At 36.4% G+C, this 19,470-nt stretch overlaps 3 protein-coding genes across 6 annotated transcripts; 1 reads left to right on the forward strand and 2 right to left on the reverse strand.

Annotated features, from left to right (window-relative positions):
- Positions 1-670: 670 nt before the first annotated feature.
- On the reverse strand, positions 671-1,634 carry LOC105138545 ((-)-isopiperitenol/(-)-carveol dehydrogenase, mitochondrial-like). Its single transcript, XM_011044652.1, has one exon. It carries the CDS (start codon positions 1,569-1,571, stop codon positions 774-776), a length of 798 nt encoding a protein of 265 aa, XP_011042954.1. The 5' UTR covers positions 1,572-1,634; the 3' UTR covers positions 671-773.
- A 2,821-nt stretch (positions 1,635-4,455) lies between these two features.
- On the forward strand, positions 4,456-11,998 carry LOC105138547 (dual specificity protein phosphatase PHS1-like). Of its 4 annotated transcripts, XM_011044655.1 has the most exons (12): positions 4,456-4,968; positions 5,165-5,236; positions 5,614-5,756; positions 6,383-6,584; positions 6,984-7,160; positions 7,295-7,455; positions 7,950-8,815; positions 8,903-9,039; positions 9,962-10,108; positions 10,257-10,484; positions 10,954-11,111; positions 11,243-11,998. In XM_011044655.1, exons 1-12 carry the CDS (start codon positions 4,909-4,911, stop codon positions 11,601-11,603), a joined length of 2,712 nt encoding a protein of 903 aa, XP_011042957.1. In that variant the 5' UTR covers positions 4,456-4,908; the 3' UTR covers positions 11,604-11,998. The 4 variants fall into 4 exon arrangements, with proteins under 4 accessions (XP_011042957.1, XP_011042956.1, XP_011042958.1 ...); XM_011044654.1 differs by having other exon boundaries at positions 7,950-9,039; XM_011044656.1 differs by lacking the exons at positions 4,456-4,968; positions 5,165-5,236 and having other exon boundaries at positions 5,665-5,756; positions 6,130-6,584; positions 7,950-9,039.
- A 109-nt stretch (positions 11,999-12,107) lies between these two features.
- Positions 12,108-19,016, reverse strand: LOC105138546 (chaperone protein ClpC, chloroplastic). The gene is made up of 10 exons (XM_011044653.1): positions 18,841-19,016; positions 17,235-17,821; positions 16,743-16,858; positions 16,513-16,638; positions 16,222-16,407; positions 15,701-15,916; positions 14,866-15,083; positions 14,065-14,140; positions 13,901-13,990; positions 12,108-13,625 (listed from the first exon to the last, which is right to left on the reverse strand). The coding sequence occupies exons 2-10, from the start codon at positions 17,800-17,802 to the stop codon at positions 12,441-12,443; spliced, it is 2,781 nt and encodes a 926-aa protein (XP_011042955.1). The 5' UTR covers positions 17,803-17,821; positions 18,841-19,016; the 3' UTR covers positions 12,108-12,440.
- Positions 19,017-19,470: the final 454 nt, after the last annotated feature.

Consider the following 19,470-nt stretch of genomic DNA (forward strand, 5'->3'; position numbering starts at 1 on the left):
TCTTAATGGGAGTATCTACAGTTATGTTATCAGTAAGTCTATCCCGTTAAAGAAGATCTGCAACATATTTTAATTGAGAAAGAAGGTAACCTCTAGACTAGGGTTGACTCATGTCTTTTTTGGGTTTTTTTTAAGCTTTAATTTTTATTTTTATTTTCGTCTTTCAAGACTTGGTTGGTCTAGGACTTGAACTTCATGGATTCAAATAAAAACCCAATTTTTATAAAGTCAAGATTTGTGGCTGTTAGGCCTGTTGTGTTCTTGACGAAGGAAAAAAAGCCAATTGCAGGAGTTCTTGAAAGGAGGTTATAATGAATGTAGGTGTCAAATTTATGGTGTGCCTCTTTACAAAGGTGAACTGTGTATTTTTTTACTGAACCAAAACGATTCAATCATTGAAGACAACAGGGTATTTAAAAAAATTGAATTTTTAAAAAAGAAGACCTCAAAACACAGTTGTTTTACACGTCTTCTAGCAATTGAAAGCGTTGCTTTCCCATCAGCATGAGCAATAATGCATATCTACCAATAATTGAGAGTGTTGATTATATATGATGCTTTGGTTGATTTGAAATAAATCAAATTTAAATTGATGGTATTACTTAATTAAATCCTTAAATAATAAGTCATCAAAAGAAAATCTTGAAAGAGTTATTTGGAAGATCAGGTGGATCCCTCAATAATAAATAAATTTCTCGACAAATTAAGCATATGCAAAATCATTTATTAATTAAGAACTAAATCCGACACCATCCTTCCCCGGATCATTTTATTTATTTGGGAAAAGATTGAAAATTAAACCCACCATCGACGATCAAATTCTGGCCAGTCACAAACTCAGAATCGTCAGAAGCAAGAAACAGCACTGCGTCAGCTACGTGCTTCGTTTTCAACACACCTTTCAAGTAATAAGACGACTGAAAAGCCTTCTCCATCTCCTCTGCTCCCATTTCGAATGTCTTGCATGCTAGAGGTGTCGCCACTGGTCCTGGAGACACACAGTTGACTCTTATCCCATGCTCACCCAACTGATAACTTGCACATTTCATCAGTGCCAAAACCCCGCTCTTGGACATGATATAATCTGTGAGCTTGTCCCCTGCAAAAGTCGCAGCGACGCTTGATGTGCATATGACGCTGCCCTTTACACCTCCTTCCACCATGGCACGCGCCGCGTGCTTTAGGCATGCTGCTGTGCCACGCACGTTTACTGCAAAGAGTTTGTCGCTCGAGTCCAGGTCGAAGTCAAGAACATTTTGCTTACCAAAGCTTGCAATGCCGGCATTGCAGAATATCACGTCAAGGTGACCATAAAGTTGAACAGTGGATTCCACAAGGGATCTGACTTGGTTTTCATCAGTTACATCACAGTGGATGTAAGTGGATCTGTTAGTTCCGATGGATTCTACAAGCTTTTGGCCTTTTTCATCTTGAATATCTGCGATCACGACTGCTCGTGCGCCGTTTTCAGCAAAGGCAAGCACGGTGGCCTCGCCTATGCCACTGGCACCTCCCGTGACGATAGCAACCTTGTCTTGAACCTTGTTCTTGCAAGGTTTTGTAGATGCCATTTTAGCCAGTTTGTTTTTGAGTTTTGCAATGAATTACACGAATGATTCAGAATTTAGCATGTTTATATGTAGAGAACACTTTGACAATTAGCTAGCATTGGGACCATCAGATTTATCTGCATGGAGATTTGTGTTAAAGGATAGTTGTGAGTTTGGTAATATTAGTTTTTTAAAATGTTTTTTATTTAAAATTATATTAAAATAATATTTTTTAAAAATTATTTTTGATGTTAGTATATTAAAAAAACTGAAAGTTTTATAAAAAAATTAATTTTAAAATATAAAATATTAATTTTTAAAAACACATTTTTAAAATGATAATAAACTTAAGCTAATTAAAAGTCATACACGTGATTGACGGCCGTTAAATTACAAAAGTAGATGCATGCACGGCCGACATTATCTTAAAACTGTTTTTCATACGCCACTTGTCTTTTTCTTCGACGTCCATTCATTTTCCTTTTTATGTTATCTTGTTCATTAATTTATGATTAATTATGACCGTCAGATGGTATTACTGTGATGATTACAACAATTTTATAGTGGTAGATATTATAACTGATGGTGTCGGTCCTATCGCGTCACTTAAAGATGGAGATTCAAAGAGAACTACTTACTTCTTTGGCTTAACGATTTTGTTTTTTTTTTTTTTCTTCATTCAAATAAAATAATAGGTTTAATGGGTTTGTTAAGATACAAAAAGTCTCAACAATTTCTATGATGCATTGCTTGAAGAGAAGCTCCCATGGAAGAAAGATTATTTTGTATCTTTTGGTAACTACTAGTAAAAAATATATAAAATAAATTCTTTCTGTATATATTTAAATCACTATTGATTATATTTATTTTTATCAAGAAATCAAAGAAACTAAAAGAAAGAAAAATCTTTCAATTTAGAATTTGTAACTCTTTGAAACTTTTTAGAATTTATTAGCAGGATTTAAATATTAAATTAAATATGAATCATAACTCTAATATTTTATAATTTATTTTATATAGTAGGTGCTCTAAATACTAGAATAAATATCTGACAAGGTTAAAAACAATTTTTATCAAGATAAGATGACAGATTTATTTTTTGTATTATTAATAAGATCCATTATAATAAACCACAAATTCATTTTATAAATACAAAAAAATTATGTTATCTTATCCAATTAACCTATTATTTTATAACCATCACTTACATATAATGATATTATGCACCACAAATAAGAGCTAATAAATAAATCAATAAGCTCATGGAAAGGCATCATAATCCTTTATGAAAAAAAATGATTTGCTGTGATGGGAGTAAAGATATCAAATTTCTGTCAAGATAACTAAAAATTTTAATTAATAAAATCCTTAATAAACCTAAAATAAATATAGTGATCCAACAAAAATTATTTATTTTTCAAGACCCCATTATAAGTTCTATCCATATGTTCTAATCACTAACTCATAGGAATTTTCCACCCTTCCCTTTGTTAGTGTCAAAATAATAATGATTCTTAATACCATCCATAAAATATTTCTATTCTTCAACAAAAGCAAAACTTTAAGCAAATAAAACTTCTTCAATGAGCTTCCAAAAACAATTTGAGATACTAAACTAAATTAAAAAAAATATAGAGTAAGGTTCAATTAGTATAGAAAAAATATCATATTGGATCAATAAAAAACCAAAAAAAATAGAAATATAATATACACTCACACATACACAAACCCATTGGATATTGATTTATGAACATATAATATAACAAAAAAATCTCAAGTTTTGTTTGGATTTTAAAGTTCTTTAAAATTAAATTTTTTTATCTAATTTAATGTATATATCTTGATATATTATCTAGCTCAAACATATGATCTAAACTAAATCAATCAAAATTTATATATTTTTATCTACCTAGTACTTCTTTTAATTGGATTGAAGACATTAAAGGTTTTATTTTTTATAGTGATTGCAAATAAAAATTATCAAAATAGTTATAAAATAATTTAAACTTAACTTATTTTTATATTTTTAGATAAATAGGTTAGGATTTTTATTAATCACCACATTCTGATATTATTTTATCCTAAATAAATAAAATAAGATATATATATATATATATTAATATTTTTTTAAAAAATCATGATACAATAATTATAAACATCAAGAATTTACTAACCAAGAAACAAAAATAAAATATAAAATATAACTTAGTTAAAAAGTCAATATTCTACAAAAAGAAATGAAATAAAAAAAAGAGTAATGACAGCATACTTAAAATAATAACGAGTAATATAACCATTAATTTCAATATTCTTAGTTTGTCTAAACACGACTCAAGACAAAAGGAGAAACAAAAACAGCAACAAAGCATCAATACCATACACTTGGCTTTCAACATAATTTTTTCAAACAATCATGTGATTCACGCCAGAGACGCTGCCATCAGCACGGGTGACTCATACAGTGGCACCTCAGAGGGGAAAAAATATATCTATAATCTTTGGAGGGCCTAAATTAAGGATCTATATACAAACTACACCAAATTATGGGGCCTATAATTAATTTTCTGGAGAGCATGGCTTTTGCACAGTATTCACTTCTGTAAACACTTACAGACTATAATATGTTGAAAATAATTTTAGTTTCATCTTGATTTTAAATTTATTTTATCTTTATTATTTATAATTTTTTATTTTAAGATATATTAAAAATTTCTCTTTGAAAATAATTATAATTTTTTGTTTTTTACCGAACGATGCCAAACACATATTTTTATTAAGGGTTTATTTTTGTGATATCTTCTATTTTTTAAATATATTTAATTAAAAAAAATACTATGCACTGCAACACTGTAAACATACACGTAGACAGCACTTTGCAATCTTATAATATTGCCACCCACGACCCATCACCGACCATGGCCACATAGGTCGGTTTCCGTGTCTGATCTCTTCTTTGCTGGAAACCATGGCTGCTAAAGCTATGGTTCCAACACATCTTTCATGAACATATAACCATGACTTACAAACAAGCTCATCTGCAGTCATCATCATTATCAAAAGTCAAAACCCAAATCAAGAATCACTTCACTTTCTTGCAATTAAAGCACTGTATCATAAATGCTCTCACTTCTCTTTCTTTCCACCCTCTAAATTAACTTTACATTGGCCAATCAACCGCCAAACCAAGCTGAAAAGGCGGGGATTGTTTCTCTCTTTCTTGGTCCATCATAAGAAACTAGATCATCATCTTTCTCACTCAATTATGAAAATTATTACATTATATTAGTAGCATATTATATATACCCTCCTACATTCACACCTCAAATTCTTTTCTTTTCTTTTCTTTTTTAAGAAAATAATGTTGAAAGATGAAAAGGAAGACACTTTATCAATCATCAACACCACAGTCCAAGTCCAGGTAAAAAAAACGCACACAAAAAAGCCCTTCTTTTTTGTTTCTTTTTATACACGGACACGTAAAGAATAAAGATTTCTAATCTTAGATAGAAACCCAGATGGATTTTATGGATCAATGGTTGCTTCAATGATAAATTTCACATATTTGACACTGTTAACATCTGGTTTGTTGTTGGTTATTTATGTGGAAATTGCAGGAGGAAGAGAGGGAACTGGACCTGGGATCTGAAGAGCTTGATCCTCATTTACCTCTTACTGTTACTTCCCGGGTAATTTTTAATTTTTTTTTTTAATTCATTCTATCATTCTGTTACTTTGCCCTTTTTGAGGGAGAGGAGGTGCTGCTACCATGTAAATATTGTCAAGGTAAATTGAAATTTCTTTCTTTTCTAATATTTTCTTTTTTTTTCCTTTGACTGAGAAATGGTACAATGTGATAGTACAAAGGAATGGAAAGGAAAATGATTATCTTTTGGGGTAAATTGGAGTTTTCCTTTTTCCTGATAGTTTGAGAGGGGAAATTGTTGAATGTGATGATGTAAAAGAATGGGAAATTGAAAATCTGTTTTCTTTTCCTGTTAGTTCAAGAAAGGAAATGGCAAGACTGGTGAATTTACTAGTTTAGTATTTTGGATTTTGATTTCAGGTATTGTATATGTTGGGAGACATAACAGCGGGCCCAGCATATCGGTTTGCACAATGGCTGGAGTTGGTTCGTAAGAGAAGTGACAAGTATGGTGCCTCGGGGTTCCCACGCCGGCCTTACAGGCTCGAAACTATGCCCTCCAGGTCTCCTATTCCCCTCTATCTTTGTCATCATTTATGTCAACCATCAAACTAATTATGGTGATTAGTTCAGATAGACTAAATGCTGGTGCTTTATTGTTAATTTTACTTATGAGGTAGACAGTTAATGAGATTATAATGGGAGCCGATGAGGTAGATTTGCAATTATTACCGAAGACAATTAACCAAGACATTCCACAAAACTGGGAGCTTTTATTAATCTAAATATTGCAAGTAGTTTATCTTTTTTGTTTGTCTGCAGATGTTTATAAGTGATCCTTGGAAATGCTCTTAAGAATTATAAGAATGCATTCCCAGCTGACAAAATAAAGTGAAACTTGTCTCACCTAATTGCTTTTCTTATTATCATGTGAAGAAGTGTGGAGTGCCTGCTGTAACTAATGGCAAGAAGCCCTTGATAAACCACCTGCTGGTTTCAGTATAGCAAGTGAATGAGGGGAAAACTTGAGTTGTTCGATGAGCAAACAGATACAACAAACAGATACAATTGCAAATGTTTAATGCTAGTTTTTTGTTTTTGCGCGTCAATGTGTGATTCACATGCTGTCTGTCTCCATTTCCGGAATGATGTTTCTTTTTACCTACTTGTTGTCATTACTACCGTGCAGTGTTGGAGAATCACTTGTTGATTCAAAAAGTCCACCTCCGGAGCAAGTTCCAGAGGTCAGTTTGTGGGAAAGGCTTGGTAAAGCTGTGGCACTGGACATTGAGTCGAGCTCTTTTTCTTGGGACATGCTGTCTTCCCTCCACCACACTGAGCATGGTAGTAGCACTGAAAATTCTGAGGATGAAATGAGTAAAGCCCTCGAAGTATGTGATCCTATTTATAATATAGTTTAAACAGCTTCTGCTTTGTGATTTATAATTGTAAAGTCAAAGCACAAAGCCTTTGGAAATTTGTACATATTCTTCAATGATGTCATCTTGATTCCTATTTTTCAGCCTAACTGGCTAGTCTAGCTTCTAAACTAACGCATGTTTTGGATTTGTTTAACCGAGTTTAACTTATTAATAGCTTAGACAATTTTTTAGGTTATTTCCAGGATAGGAGTTCTGGGTAAGACTCTGAACTGCTATATTTACATTATATAGGTATCATTGAAAGAATATTGAGTTTGCCTGTCTGTAGAATAGATTAGAGAAGAAACCAGTGCATCACAGTTTCTTCTCATTGGCTGTCTCAAATTCTCCTTAGCTGTGTACATGTAGGTAACTGTAAATTCTGGGGGAGTTGTATTCTTTGCCTTGTTCAACCAGCAAGGAAATGCTGATGCTTTTCACAAGGAATCAGCAGCTGTCATAAAGTTTTCATCTTCAAGGATGGCCACACAATCAGAACGTCTTGGCTATGAATTTGCAAAGTGTTTAGGAGTCCAAACTCCACAGGTTATGCTGTCATAGCCCAGTAGTTAGTGGTTTTTCTAAGATTGCACTGCAGTCTTTTCTTAAAAAATCTTGCCCAAACATTTTCTTCTTTTCTTGTTAATGATAAACATTCCTGTGAATATTTATAACTGCAGGCTAGAGTCGTTCAAAATTGTAGCCCAGAGTGGCTCCAGATCAAGGAAGCTGCAGAGAAAGCAAGAGTTATAGCAGCTTCAGAAGGAGATGAAGTAGGTATAGTGACATGTTCTGAGCTTCTGGAAGCTCTTGAACTCAGCCGATGCCTTCTTTTGATGAGGTGAAACTAGAACCTAGATTTGTGAATCATGTTACTATAAAGTGAAATCATAAAATACTTTTGCTTCCTTCCCATCCTGGCTCCTTAACCGAATAGGCTGAAAGGGGAAGGGCTTGGGAAAGAGATTCTGTTCTTTGCTATAATCTAATATTGTGCGTGCACATGTATCTTTAATGAAATTCACATGCGCATCTTTAATGAAATTCACCTGTTTAGTATGCTGGGGTGACTACACTGACCACAGCTACCCTGCACATCCAATTACTGAGAAACTTAGGGATGCCACATCTAAAAGTTTGAGCCAGCAAAGAGTATCACTTGATATCATCATGTGCCGATTCATCTTTACTAGCATTTCTCAATCAGTTCCCTGGTCCCTACTCCTACTCTATATCACAGTGAGGAGGATTCATGGTTTTTCATATTGCAGGCATTGCAGAGGACATTGCCTTTTGCATTAGTATTTCAAAGGCCACTATGTTGTGTTTTTGCAGTTATGTTCATGGATCTCCTTTATTGGAGAGCTCAAATGCATTTGAGCCATGTGAGACTGGAGAAAGAATTGCAGCAGCACTTGGTAGGGTCTTCCTATTGGACCTTGTCATCAGAAATGAAGATAGACTCCCTTGCCGTCAGCTCAGATGGCGTGGAAATCCTGCAAATCTATTGTTGGCTGAGAAAATGACCTCATCAAATGTAAATGCCTTGGAGGTTGCTTTTGATTCTGCAATTAACCGATACCGACCAAAGATGATCAAAGCTCTACAGAAAGAAAGAAGGGCAACTTCACTGAATAGCAAGTTTAACACTCATAATCGAGTACCAGGATTTGTATCACAGGGCTCTGATGTTTCTGATATTACAGAATCTCCAAAATCCAACAAAATGCCAAGAGTCCGAAAATCAGGAGAATCATTGTTTTCTGACCTCATTTCTCACGCTGTGGCTATTGATTCTGGTGTTCCTCGTCGGCCTCCTGCTGAAAAACGCACAGATGACCAGGCAAATTATCCTAAATTGATTGAGCTGCTTCTCAACAGTTCTGATTACACCTCTAATTTGTTATATGAAGTAACAGGAGGGAAATTAGGGGCTCCTCCATTGGTAGGCACTGACTTTACTGATACACAAGTAACAGAAATGGTGTCAGTTGTTAAGGAATTTCGAGGTGGGTTCCGTGCTGCGCTCAGGGATCTGCAAGGTTTCCACGTGTTCCTTCTCACTCTTCACCAAAAACTTGATGGCTTGTTACGAGTTTTATTGAACATCACAAATAAAACATCAGGGGACACTGACAGAGAAGATTTGGTGATCCCCAAGTCACCTTCACATGGGGTTGCTCATTATCCTTCTCCACCAAGTAAGGAACGCTTTCTTAATGATAACCATTCAGATTTTAGTGATTCAGATTCACAGAGAATGGCTCAAACTCCAAGGTCATCTTTAGGAAGTAAAGAGAACTCAGATTCTAGTTCTCCCATGTCAAGAGAAAGCTGGCATGGAAAGTTGTCCAAGGGGAGTGGAGAGCCCCTTCGTAGCCTGTGTCTAATGACAAAGCTCCGTGAAATTCTTAAATTTGCCAAGGTCAGAATGTCAATTAACGTGGATATGGAAATCATATGCTTGCTAGGCATAGATCACTGGTTACAGTGCTTGAAGATGGCAATTCAGAGTCCAACTAGTCAAGAAGCAAAACCTTGGTTCCAAAAATGTATTTTGTTTTTTCTTCTCGCCCTGATTGTTCTAAGATTTAACATGTTTTCATAACTGAAAAAATGGATTGGTTAAGTTATCATCTTTCATGCTAATCAGTGGCTGGCTCTTGTAGCCACTTTATATAACAAGCTGCATATATAACACAATAGCACACCGACAACAGTGTTAGAAATGTGATTCGGGAATGCCAGAGGCAAAATGGTCCAAAATTTTTCAACCATCAATTGCATGAGAAGTCATTTTCATGTTCTACAGATTTTTTCAGCTCGTGTAGTTTTAAGAAGAGATAATTGTTGCAATGATGCACCGTACTTCTAGTCTTCTGCATAATTACCCCCTTTAAAGTGAGGAGGAAAAAACCTAGAAAACATGTGTATTAAAGGTCAAAAGAGAACACATAGAAATTGATACTTTTGCCACAATTTCCACGTTGATCAATAGCATGCATCACCGCATTCTGTCAAGTGTAATTAAACTTGGTATACTCTGAAACTCGATTTGAAAAGAAGGTCGTGTGGCAAGGGGAACTGTTTAATTGCTTGATCATTAGGGAGTTACTGTTTAATCATCTTATTTTACTAGAACCTGTAATGTGAGAAATGTAAAGAATTATGCAATGTCCCTGTGCTAATTACCAAGCAAATAAAAGCCGTTTGAGAAGGGTGAAAAAATGTAGAAACTGCATTGTGTAAGGGAAGCAAAATAAAGATATTTTTTTATACGAGTAAAGATTTTTTTTTTTGTCATTGATCTAACATCTTATTGTCTGACATGCATCATTATATGTTAGGTTGATACTGAAACAAATGAAGAATTAGAACACTGGAATGAAATGCTGAGAAATGATGCCATCAAACTCTGTCAGGAGAACAATTTCAACACAGGATATTTTGAGGGCAGTGATAGTAACTGTGTTGTGGATGCATATGAGTTGAAGGTAATAGATCCATGCATTGTTCAGGTTGCATATCTAAGATGAAGTCAATGTTTTTGTTAATGTTTTGCTAACATGCAAGACAGTTCCTGGGAAAGATTTATTTTCCTTATTTTGGGATTTTCCAAATTTTTTTCACTATAACTTACAGGTAAGATTAGAGCACATTCTTGAGAGGATATCATTGATCTCCGAAGCTGCAAACACAGAGAAACCATCATTAATCACAAATAGTCTGTTTATTGGTGGCACCCTGGCTGCAAGATCAGTTTACACTTTGCAAAATCTAGGAATCACGCATATTTTGTGTTTGTGTGCCAATGAAATTGGACAGTCAGAGTCACAACACCCAGATCTGTTTCAGTACAAGAATTTTTCGGTAAGTGAGTTTTTCCTTCTCCATTTGCAGTCTTCCCATTCTTCTGGGGACAGTGCTCTGCTTTGTTTTATAACTTTGAGTAAAGCTGGATCAATTTGTTAAGGTTTCTCTCTGCTATCAGAGACCAAAAAATGAAATAATTTATTAGAACAGTAGGAGTAGTCGTTGTAGCATTCTCAGACATGTGCTCCTATCTGGAAGAGTTGGTAATTTTCAGAAAAACAACTGTTTTGCTGCACAGCGTGTTTTTTCTCTTCATGTTCTCAGAAAGTTTCTGCAGACATCATAAAGTTTGCAGATGATTTTCCTTATGTTTCTAATAGCCAGATTTTCCAATATCGTTCTGGGTAGAGCAAAATAATCTGTAACATTATTGATCACAGAATCTGGAGCTCCTCACCATTTTTCATTTTCCAGCATATATTTGGAACGTATTCTATATTCACAACACTACTTTCTACTTGAACAGATTAGTGACCATGAGGATTCAAATATCAGCAGTATCTTTGGAGAAGCTTCTGATTTTATTGATCATGTTGAATCAATAGGCGGAAGGGTTGTAGTTCATTGCTTCGAAGGGAGAAGTAGGAGTGCTACATTAGTTCTTGCATATTTAATGCTCAGGAAGTAAGTGAAAATCACTAGGTTTTTCATGTATGGAAGCTCTGTCATCAAACAAGCGGATTATTGAATGTCTACTGTGAATAAGCTGCTGCGTCGTAAGTTCTGTAAATCTAGCATTTTTCTTCTTGATGCAGGAAATTCACTCTACTAGAAGCATGGAATGCTCTAAGACGAGCTCACCGCCGAGCTCAGCCCAACGATGGTTTTGCAAAAGCTTTATTGGATCTGGACCGCCAACTGCACGGGAAGGTTTCCATGGAATGGCAGAGACGGAAGCCAGAGATTAAAGTTTGTCCCGTCTGTGGGGATAATGCTGGTCTGAGTAGCAGTTCACTCAAGCTTCACTTGCAGAAATCACACAAGAAGCTATCGTCAGGCAGCGTGGACAGTGCAATGACTATGGAGATACAAAAGGTTCTGGATGCACTAAAAATGACCCGAGGTGGCAGCGTCAGCCCTACATTAAGGCAGTCTTCGCCATCTCTAGATGGCTAGGTACAGGAGATATATTTTAGTGCAAGAAAATCATCGAGCACCTTTTCGTAGAAGAACTCTTGCTTATCAATCCCTGTCGCATGTGGAGATTTGTGAACAGCTTCTTTGTCAGCACCAAAATTCACAGATCAACAGACATTGAACGCGGCCACTCTATTGATAGACCACCATGCGCAACAAGAGAATGAAAATTTATATCGAAGTCCTAGGTTGGGGCCGCTGTGCTGATGTGTTGGGAGATGAAGGTTCAAGTAGTATCATTTTTCCCTCTTTTTTGTTGTGGGGGGATTGTAACATGTATCATTATACTTCCGCAAAGGATCCATTGCAATGGCTGGTATTTCTTTAAAAAAGCTCCACAGCACTCTTCAGCTGATGACACTCGCTTTGCCATACATGTTAAAGACCAACACCTGAGAGCATGTTCAATGGCACGAATCAAAATGCTAGAAAATTTTGAGGGTAGCCATTATATCATTTTAAAGGTATAGACGTTCTGCATCAGAGAAAAGCATGACACCACAATTTCAAGTTCAAATCATAATTTCGTATTACATGACAGTTATGTAAAACTGACTGAATCATAACCTTCGATTGTTAGTCCTTCAATTAAGGGAGCTAACCCAAGCACCACACTACAATTTGCCTCTAAACTATTCATGCTATCATGGTGCAATGATACAGCCTTTAAACCCAGCCAGCAATGAATCACAGCTCCAAATTCCACTGAGGAGTAGTCATTTCAATAAAACAGACTACAAATAATTTGCCAATTCGAATGAAAACCAAAGTAACAAACAACATTCTAGCGAAGGTTACTGAATAAGAGGATTTGCTCTACACAACGTTCAAAATGTCTGGCAAGGCATCGGGAGCACCACCACTTTGACCATTGAGCACAACAACATTTCCATCAGAGTCAACATCTATAATGACAGAATCACCTTCTTTGATCTCTGCTGAAAGCATTTTCTCAGCCATGCTATCCTCAAGGAGCCTCATTATAGCTCTTCTCAAAGGCCTTGCACCATAGGATGGGTTATACCCTTCATCTACCACCCGATCTCTAAATCTCTCAGTCACTTGAAGTTCTATTTCCTTGGCCTTCAACCTCTCAAAGACCTCCTTCAACATTATATCAGCAATATCCTTGACCTCCAGCTTGGAAAGTTGACGGAAAACAATCATCTCATCCAATCTATTTAAGAATTCCGGCCTAAAATACTGCTTTAACTCCTCTGTCACCAGGCTCTTAATCCGATTGTAACTGCTATCCTTCTCATCATAATCAAGATCAAATCCAATCTTGCGTCCTCCCTTCTCAATAACACTGCTACCAACATTTGAAGTCATTATCAGGAGGGTATTTTTGAAGTCCACTGTCCTGCCCTTGCTGTCTGTCAACCTTCCATCCTCAAGAATTTGAAGCATAATATTAAAGACATCTGGATGGGCCTTCTCAATCTCATCAAAGAGTACCACAGTGTAAGGACGACGCCGAACAGCCTCTGTCAACTGACCACCTTCAGTGTAACCAACATAACCTGGAGGTGAACCAATTAGCTTGGCAACAGTGTGTCTTTCCATGTACTCGCTCATATCAAGTCGGATCATGGCTTCTTCTGAGCCAAAGTAGTAGGCAGCTAGTGCTTTCGCCAGTTCTGACTTCCCGACACCAGTTGGACCAGAAAAGATGAAGCTAGCAATTGGTCGATTTGGATTCTTAAGCCCAACACGAGCTCTGCGGATGGCACGGCTGATTGCCTTGACAGCTTCATCCTGACCAATGACTCTCTTGTGAAGGGTATCTTCCATCTTTAGGAGACGATCAGATTCATCAGTGGATACTTTCTCTACAGGTATGCCAGTCCAAGAAGAGACAATGTGCTGAATATCTGATTCAGTGACGGTGGGACCTACATCCCCTGCCTCTGTCTCAGCTTTGCTCATTTCCTTGCCTTTCTCCACAATAGCTGTGATCTGTGCTCTAAGGTCCATTTCTCTGTCTCGCAATTCCCCAGCCTGTTCAAAATTACCAATGAGATGAGATAGCTGAAGGACATGCGGACATAAATAAACAAACAACAGAAGCAATGTGCAGTCTTGTGGTCTTAAAGCTTCTCTTCTCAAAAAACCTTTTCACTGTTCAATAATCAGACAATTCAAAATTTTGAAATCACAACACTTTAAGTATTTTGGAAGTTCATCAAAAATGTCTCATCTCATGGAAACAAACAGGGTAGCCCTAGAAAACCCAATTAGACAATTGGAAAGCACAAGAAAGAAGCAATTTAAACCTTTTCGAAGTCTTGGCCGCGGACAGCTTCATCCTTTTCCTTTGTGATTTGTCTGACCTCTTTCTCAAGCTCTCTTGCTTCCTCAGGGACCTGGAAGAATGAAGTAAAAAATATTAAAAATAAATGACAGGATGATGATTGAGCAACTGGATAGAAGATTTTACCTGTGCATGCCGAAGGCGAACCCGAGAACCAGCTTCATCGATCAGATCAATTGCTTTATCAGGCAGAAAACGGTCACTGAAAGAAATGCAAGGAGAAATAAAGTTCAAGGGAGAGAATTTCCATGACTAATTATAGAGGGGAGCTTTTGAAGGGCTAATTATGCCAGAGACAGCAAAAATGAAAATTAACTTCTATAGAAAGGTAATTCATAGAATTCTAGCAGAATCTCATGAAACAAATTTCAGAATTTGGGAGAATCCAATAGAATTGAACCCAGTGGAGGAAAGCCTTCGACATGGACCATGAACATTTCTAGGGTATTGTGGAGGGTTCAACACAAAGACAGGAAGGGGAGAAAAGCAGCAGGGGGAGAACTCATGCATGGTTCAAAAACATCAGCTTCAACAGAGACTGTCTACAAGGCAGTCAAATGGTATGAACAAATATTGCAAATTGATGTGCTCCCACTGGCTCTGCAAAGACGCATATATAAAGCACCACTACAGGGAAATGATATCTCCAATATGCTCATCTCCTTCCATTTTTTTTTCAATTCATCATATGTATCTCAAGTTTCAGGTAAGCTTCAGAGATGCTGAGGAAATCTAACAATAAACTTGAGAGACTACTATAAACAAATTACTTCTAAAGATATAAAAGCAGTGACTTTTCTCCTCTATAAATAAGCATCCATGCAAGTAATAAGTGTGGCAAATGCTGCAGATACATAGAGCTATATAACAGAAATGTGAGCTTAAAAATAAAAAAAAAATAAAAGGATTATTTTATGGCTCACTCACCTGATGTACTGGTATGACAACTGAGCAGCAGCTATTAAGGCCTCATCTGTGTAACGGAGTTTGTGGTGGATCTCATATCGCTCACGAAGTCCTTTCAAAATCTGTATTGTTTCATCCACAGATGGCTCAGGTACTTTGACTGGCTGGAAACGTCTTTCCAAAGCAGGGTCCTTCTCAATGTGTTTTCTGTACTCATCTAGGGTTGTAGCTCCAATACACTGCATCAAGGAGGATGAATAAGAAACAAGATTGAATTTGAAACTTTGAGCCACAAATTTCAAATATAAACAAAATAATCAAAGTTGGCCACATATGGAGGGGCTATGGCCAGCCCCAAATGCTGGATATGACTGAGTTATTACATAATATAATAAGTCAGGTCCAACAAGGACTCAATAATTCAAGGGAACACAAACCATTACAATTTAGAGTCAAATTCATCGCTATTAAGAAGATTCAGTACAGGAAAAGCTTCAGAGTTTGCAAACCATAGACAGAACCAGGCCATAAATTGAGAAAAGGTATGATCAACTCAAGTTTAAGCACCAGAAAAAAAGAAAAAAAATACTCAAGTTTCACACACAATAGGCTCCAGTGAACAGCACATTCACCTACGTGAACCCCCACACACAGAACAGGCTCCAATGAGCAGTTTGTCACGGTATGATCAACTCAGGTTTAATGGTCAGCATTTTTTAAAAATAAATTAAGTGAAGCTTAATAGTAAATGTAAAAGATGTAACAATCAGACTGCATGCCACAAATTCACAATGACCTCCAGTCATAGGATTTAACAATTTCCCTTGAATATCATGTGCACAAGACAAAAAATTACCTGCAATTCACCTCTAGCAAGAGCTGGTTTCAAAATATTAGCAGCATCAATAGCCCCTTCCGCTGCTCCTGCCCCTATCAGGGTATGCACCTCATCAATAAAGAGAATTATTTCATCACTCTGTTTGATTTCCTCCATTAGCTTCTTCAATCTTTCCTCAAACTCTCCACGGTATTTAGTTCCAGCAACAAGAAGGCCCATGTCAAGGGTGATAACCTAAATCACACCAACAAAAAAAAATACATATCAGTCTGTCTTGTGTACAATAGTTTCCCTACCAACTTAAAAATTTACAAGGAAACACTTCTAAAAATTTCTCACAAAAATGGCATAGCAACGCATATTGTAGTCAGTTGACTGAATCTCCCATTTACATGCAGGGTTTATCAATATTACAGATAATAAAGCAAGTGTGTTGTTCATTACTTGGTGTGCACTGAGCATACATAATTCATAGAAATTTTTATACTACAACCCAAATGCACCCCCAAATTGTGACAATAAAATGAATCAATATTCACCTTCTTTCCCTCAATTGTCTCAGGAACATCACCGCTTGCTATCCTCTGAGCAAGACCTTCAGCAATTGCAGTTTTCCCAACCCCAGGTTCTCCAATGAGACAAGGGTTATTCTTAGTTCTTCGGCCCAGGATTTGAACAACACGTTCTATTTGTGGCTGCCTTCCGACAACAGGATCCAATTTACCCTGAAAGCAAAAAAATCATCTTAAGAGAATCACTTAGAAGAGAAGTGTCTATTTATAGCATGTTTAGAAACAAAACAACAAAAAAAAGCTTTAGTATTAAGTCACCTCCTCTGCTAATTTAGTCAAATTAGTTCCATATTCCTCAAGTGTAGGCATCTTGTTGTTACTGCTTCCAGGTCCAACAGTGGAACCAGCCAGGTTTTCTGTGCTCTCACCCACCATACGAATGACCTAATCACAACAATCAACACTTCATTAATTCTATGTGTGCACAACAAATGACTTGATGAACACAGAAAATTAGGCTAACAAAGCTCCAGGGATACATTGCTTGCCTGTGTACGTATGTTACTAGGATCAGCACCTAAATTCTCAAGAACACGGGCTGCTACACCTTCACCTTCACGAAGTAGCCCAAGAAGCAAGTGCTCGGATCCAATATAATTATGACCTGAAAAGATTCATGGAGGTCAGATTTCTTGGTTAGCATTGAGCACTTCATTTCTCAAAGTATCATGCACACAAACACACATAACAGAATCATTGCTCCGTTGAAAGTGGAAACTATGGAGTTACAGGAAGTGGAAACTGGCTTGAATTACAGGAAAGCTCTGGTGATACCATTGTATCTCTTAACAGCACATATTATGTTATGATTGCAATAACAGTTCTATGTGAAATTCCATCATGTTCAAAAGTTTGCATCCCAAATTTAAGAGGATATTGTAGTTCAAAATACACCTACACCAACATGAAGAAACCACTTTTGGCCCAAAGTTCTCAAACTAAAGTCAACATCAGAAAAGGAGAAAGAAAACAAATTCTACCAAGTTGGCGGGCCTCTTCCAATGATAGTTCCAGAACACGCTTGGCACGAGGAGTGAACGGAATTTCCACAGCAACAAATCCACTACCCCTGCCAATAATCTTCTCCACCTCCACACGTGCATCTTTAAGATTGATGCCCATAGATTTGAGAACCTTTGCAGCAATTCCAGTTCCTTCACCAATAAGCCCCAACAGGATCTGTTCTGTTCCAACAAAATTATGACCAAGCCGTCTTGCTTCCTCTTGAGCAAGCATAATTACTTTGATTGCTTTTTCTGTAAAACGTTCAAACATAGCTCTAGGTACAAATCGCTTAGCCTTTTGCTGCCTAGGAGAGATTGTAATTGCAACCTTAGAATGGAAAGAATGTCCATGTCTCAACAGTGTATCTAAACAGTTTGCGCTACGCAATCCTGAGTATCCACTTATCACCAAACCCCGCGATGGTAAGCTACACATCATTTTGGCAGAGGAGGCCCTTGATTTTTTAGATTCTTCATATTGACGATGCCTTGGACAAGGAGCTACAGCAGGAATATTAGCAGAATGAACTAGGAGCCTAGCCATGTAATTCCCAGGAAAGATCCTGCAAGTCAGGATGACATTTATTAGTGAAAATCCAATAAAAGAGATCAGAGAGACAACAAAAAAATATTAAAGAAATAATCCTTAGATATAAACTCGAGGACATCAATCACTAAGACACTTAGAATTAAATAAATCATAAATTCCTCAAAAATAAAAAATACATCCACCGAAAAGCAAATAACCATTTCATTGTTTTTACTTATTGAGTGTTTGGGGGTATGGTAACTTCTGCTTCTGGATGCATTTCACATGAAAAGGCATTAAATTGATGCTTTTTTTAGTGTTTTTTTATGGTATTGATGTGATGTCAAAAAATTTAAAGAAAAGATCTGAAAAATAAAAATCATTTTGATGCATTTTCAAATGAAAAGCACCTTGCACCACAATATCAAACACCCAATTACATTCATCGATCAACAGAGGCGGCGTTCAACACTCAAATCAACTAACATTTGCACTTCACCGATATTAAATTGAGAAACTCGGACACATGTAAAGTTCTCTCAAGGATAAAACATTCCCAGTTCAAATACTACATTTGACATTGAATGTATTACTAAAACTTAACAGAACCAAAATCACAAACAGAATACACAAAAATCACAAACACCATTCGAACCAGACCAAAAGGTAAGCAAACCTTGTCCCAAGACTCTCTCTACAAAAATCAATCTATTTTCTTATAGAAATAATTACTAATTAACTGAAAACAGCAGCACAACTTTCCGTAAAACAGACTGAAGCTTCTCTATCAACAAAACCTACCAGTTTCAGATTTACAAATAGCAAAAAACATAATAACCCTAATAGCAAATTTATTCAACCACCCCTTTTTTTCTTAAAAAAAAATATATCAATCAACAAGCACTTAATAAAGAAGAAAAGAAAAGCTCAACCAGCCGATAAAACCCTAAAAATGTCGAAATGATGAATTAAAATAAAAATCCATGAACAGCAACTTCTCATAAACCCTAATATTTAACATATTGAAATGCAGGAACCAAAAAATAAGTTCACCTAGATTAACTTAACGAGCGGTGATCAAATGAAACGGAGAGATAGGGACCTAGGGGGGGTCTATCTGACTACTTTCCGAGAAAGAGAAGGAGAAAGAGATATATAGAGCCTCTTTAATAGTCGGCCTTGAGGTGGAGATGGAGGAGATAGAGAGATGGGTGTGATTTATGATGTGATATCAAGCAAAATTTTCTTTTTTTATATATATTATTGCTATTATTTTCTTGCCCTTGTTTTGTACCGGTGCTGGAGGCTGCCGTGCCGTATCAGTGTTCATGCCCTTTCGGGTTAGCCAAATGTCATGTATGGTCCCTTTATTCTTAATTGTGGTCAACTTAGATCCTTTAATTTAATAAGTTAGGTTAGACTTGAATTGACTTCGCTATTGTGCAAATTTAGACGAGTTAGTCTGGACTTCAAATTGGACCTAATAAAGGCTGGCACGGAGATTGTAGGATTATTAAGTTTATTGTGTTGTAAAAATACGGAGTAATTTTATTACTGATAAAGTGACTCTACGGAGTTACTTCGACCCGTTTTAAAATATAACCAAATATGCAAAGTAGAGGGACTACATGTGATTTTTGACCCCTAAGCTACCTAACCAGTTAACATGACAGCTGTCTTTTG

The sequence above is a fragment of the Populus euphratica genome, unplaced genomic scaffold (genome assembly GCF_000495115.2).
Source record: "Populus euphratica unplaced genomic scaffold, PopEup_1.0 scaffold79.1, whole genome shotgun sequence".
NCBI lineage: Eukaryota > Viridiplantae > Streptophyta > Magnoliopsida > Malpighiales > Salicaceae > Populus > Populus euphratica.